The 4,014-nt window shown below is 41.6% G+C and overlaps 1 protein-coding gene across 1 annotated transcript in view; it reads right to left on the bottom strand.

The window, feature by feature from the left end:
• Positions 1 to 442: 442 nt before the first annotated feature.
• LOC103514939 overlaps positions 443 to 4,014 on the bottom strand; it is a gene marked incomplete at its 5' end in the record, with an annotated part of 17,434 nt that continues 13,862 nt past the window's right edge. Inside the window, 6 exons of the mRNA XM_026827781.1 lie at positions 443 to 683; positions 1,030 to 1,037; positions 1,383 to 1,610; positions 2,162 to 2,319; positions 3,418 to 3,783; positions 3,886 to 3,957. Of these exons, the coding sequence (XP_026683582.1) occupies positions 454 to 683; positions 1,030 to 1,037; positions 1,383 to 1,610; positions 2,162 to 2,319; positions 3,418 to 3,783; positions 3,886 to 3,957 (1,062 nt within the window). The remainder of the gene's footprint in view (positions 684 to 1,029; positions 1,038 to 1,382; positions 1,611 to 2,161; positions 2,320 to 3,417; positions 3,784 to 3,885; positions 3,958 to 4,014) is intronic.

Raw genomic sequence — 4,014 nt, 5'->3', positions numbered from 1 at the left:
TTATAAAAAGATCTACTCTTTTCATCGGACTACGGAGTCAATGAGTCAGATCCTAAAACATGTGGCTCACTCATCAACTCCCTAGCCCTAGAGGTACCTATAGGAGGTAGGGGGAGTTGGGATATGATTAACTAAATCATTGACCGAGTTGTTAGTTTGTAAGTCCACTAGGCGCTGCTGTAGAGAGCTATGAGTAGAAACTAAAGATGTGGAAACAGTGAGTTATAAAAAGATCTACTCTTTTCATTGGACTACGGAGTCAATGAGTCAGATCCTAAAACATGTGGCTCACTCATCAACTCCCTAGCCCTAGAGGTATGGAGGTAGGGGGAGTTGGGATATGATTAACTAAATCATTGACCGAGTTGTTAGTTTTTATTACAACTCACTCACTCTTTACACATCTTTAGTGGGATCTACCTCCATCTTGAGAAGACACTAGGCTGGAGTAATTTAAAACACTCTCTCGTCCTCAATAAAGGATGTGTCCAAATGTTGAATAAGAGTTCTCATGAATGCCATCTCCTTCCTGGCATTATCAAATATAATCCTAGGATCTGCTGAAGTACATCGAAGACAATTAGGTGCCATTACCATGGCGAGATTATTGGCATCCATCTTGGTTTGCTGGACAACCTCAGGTTTGGCAAACATCTGGGGACAATAAGAACAGAACAGGTTAACTTGCTTGTTAAATCAGTTGAATCACTCAAACATTATAACGGGTATATTTAGTTTGTTTGAACTTTAAACGTTAAATTATTAAAATGGAGCAGTTGCAAATGGGTAACAAGCTGGGCCCGTCCCTCCGGGAATTTTTTAGCCCGTAGTTTATTCGATCGTGATTAGAGAAAATCAGTACCTATGTACCTACTTTAATATTCAGTTTATTATTATTCTTGATTTGATTTTTCGATTTTACTTTCATGTAATGATTTAAAATCAAGACTAGAACCCGTTCTCCCTTTATTCCCAATAAAATGTTTAAGTCACTCATCCATTTATTGGCTTAACACAGGTGACGCGAACCGGCGTAGCTTAACACAAAACCGGTCTTAAAATAACGACTGAAGTGGGCAGAATGGAAGGAGTTAGACGTGGAGGAAAAGGAGAAATGGAAGAAGAAGTTCGAGAAAAAGCGGAAAAAATTCGAGAAGCATAATGCATCTGCCTCCCAAGATTCCGAATTCACGTTAGCACCACCACTCTACAATTCCACACCGATGGCACAGAATATTCATAATGCCATCGGTGTGGAATTGTAGAGTGGTGGTGCTAACGTGAATTCGGAATCTTGGGAGGCAGATGCATTATGCTTCTCGAATTTTTTCGGCTTCTTCTCGAACTTCTTCTTCCATTTCTCCTTTTCCTCCACGTCTAACTTCAGTTCAGGCAGTCTCTCCACCAGGTTGAGAACTTTACTGGGTGACTCACAATGCAGAACACACTCCCCATACAGGGTGTCCGGTATGAGAGGTTCGTACAGTTCTCGATACCAGAGTTTGAGTAGGGAGGCGGGGGTGTGGGCATCCAGTAAGGGGGACTGGGGTAGATCCCATCGGTCCAGTTGTAACTTGAGACACGTCACTTCGTCCATGTCCGCAGACACCCTGTATAATGAGAGAAAAATGAGATATGATACACCCTGTAACGAGAGGGAAGGGGTTATGTGGCAGAATTCTTTGGACTACCAACTACAGAAGGGGTTTGATTCCGTTTGACTTGGGCAATGACTACTACAACAACAAGAGGGAGGGGGGAGTGGAAGCGTTGTGTGTTGTTTGAGGTTGGGTTAGATTGTTCTACTGTTCTGAGGTGTTCTCCTGAAGGGGTATGATTACTCATGAAACTCACACACAGAGAGGAACTTCAGGGTTTTCAATTTCATTCAAAAAATAGGTAATTTTATTCACAGTAATGGCTTCAAATATCATAATAATGTCTTGTATCAAATCACTAGTTTATTCACCTTTCCGGACCCGACCATGAAAGAAGTAGGGAAAAACAAGAAGTGGGAATCTCTTATCAAAAAAACTTTGTTAGTTTCTCCACAACTCCCGAAAGGGGTTGTCATGAATTTTGGAACAAATGTTCAGCAGATAAAAGAAATGTTCCTATTAAATATTGGGCCTCTAGGAGCGCTTTATCTGTGTAGACTTACCGGAAGATACCCTCAGTCTGTTTGCCTCCTAGTCTGAGCACCTGTTCGGATAGCGTGGTCTGTATCCACGGTAACCGATGATGAGGGAACTTGTCCCTCTGTAGAGACATTACTTCAGCCAGAGTAGACCCGAACATACTGGGTCGGAATATTTGGAGCTGAAATACGAGAACCATTTCATATTAACATTACAAACATGTTAAGATTCGAGACCACACACCGTTGATGAATTTATTTATTTTGACTTCCTTTGTAAATACTGTTTTACTTAGGTTATTTATAGTCCAGTAAAATTAGACTTTGACTTCGGAAAAATTAGTAACAAAGGTTTCTCTTCGCCAAAAGCTTCGGTATGTGACCCTGAATCATGGATCAAAAGTCGTCCCCTAAAATCCCCTGTACGCTTGACCGCTTTTTCCGCCAAAAAGCGTTGCCAAACATTACTTTTTAGTCCGTCCTTCCTTTATTAAAAATTGGAGAAAGTAAAAATTGGATAGGTGTTAGACTTTGACTTCGGAAAAATTAGTAACAAAGGTTTCTCTTCGCCAAAAGCTTCGGTATGTGACCCTGAATCATGGATCAAAAGTCCCCTAAAATCCCCTGTACGCTTGACCGCTTTTTCCACCAAAAAGCGTCGCCAAACATTACTTTTTAGTCCGTCCTTCCTTTATTAAAAATTGGAGAAAGTAAAAATTGGATAGGTGTTTTTTTTCTTTTCTTCAATAATTTCATCAAAAGATAGATGAAGGGAACATCAGTTAGAGGTTGGAAAATGCTGTGACCCTCTGTGACACATAGGTATTTGAGAACCTAGATGATTGCATATTTTTGCAGTTTTCTGGTCGGCAGAATGGAAGGAGTTAGACGTGGAGGAAAAGGAGAAATGGAAGAAGAAGTTCGAGAAAAAGCGGAAAAAATTCGAGAAGCATAATACATCTGCCTCCCAAGATTCCGAATTCACGTTAGCACCACCACTCTACAATTCCACACCGATGGCACAGAATATTCATATGAATGGCAAAAGACATCAATCTTAGCCCGACATTACCTATTGCCAGCTTGCTAGGCTGGTTAGGCTTTTCTGGTCTATTCTTGCATATATTGGCCATTTTTTGGTGCATATTGCATACATATTTGGGCCATTTTTTCGTGCATATAATCCGCCCCCTAATAATCACTCTATTGTTATTTTCATTTCTAATTTTATTCTACTATGAAATTATATTCTACTCTACTGTTGTATTGTTTCTACTCACCCTAGCCTGGTCGATTTCATCCACGGACGGTTTCCTCGGTTGTCGCTTACCCCCCACCCCGCCCCTCTCCAGTCGCTTACAGGCCACGGTAGCATAGTGGCTCACTTGAATGTGTATAGGCCACTTGCCTACCTCTGGGAAATCGTAGTGGTCATTACGATGTCTGTTCATGTAAGAGTCGAGGTAGCTCTGGAGACGAGGGGAGGGAGGAAAGAAGGCCAGACAGATAGCCATCAGCTCCCAGCCACGACGCAGACTCTCCCTGGAGGAAGAGAAATAAAATATTGTACCAACCAAGTCATTGAAGATTGATGAAGTTGTTTGTAGAATAGGCCCCCTGATTTCCAAACTTACCCGCGAGCTTGGCTTGTTCCAGCATATACTGCTGAAGTGGTAGAAGATGGCCTTCATTACTCGTCAGACATGTGTTGGTGTATAGGGGACTACGATCATTATTATTATGTTTACCGCTAGCTGATGATACTCGATCCGAACTCGGGTGACTTCGTAACTCGGAACACGGTCGGGAACTTGGTATACCTGTGAGACACAACATCACATAATGGGTTAATGAGGGAAACATCGTTCATAATAGGA

The sequence above is a fragment of the Diaphorina citri genome, unplaced genomic scaffold (assembly GCF_000475195.1).
Source record: "Diaphorina citri unplaced genomic scaffold, Diaci psyllid genome assembly version 1.1 scaffold1246, whole genome shotgun sequence".
In the NCBI taxonomy this organism is placed as follows: domain Eukaryota; kingdom Metazoa; phylum Arthropoda; class Insecta; order Hemiptera; family Psyllidae; genus Diaphorina; species Diaphorina citri.
The sequence above is the reverse complement of the archived record's forward strand: the minus strand, read 5'-3'. Positions and strand labels throughout refer to the sequence as shown.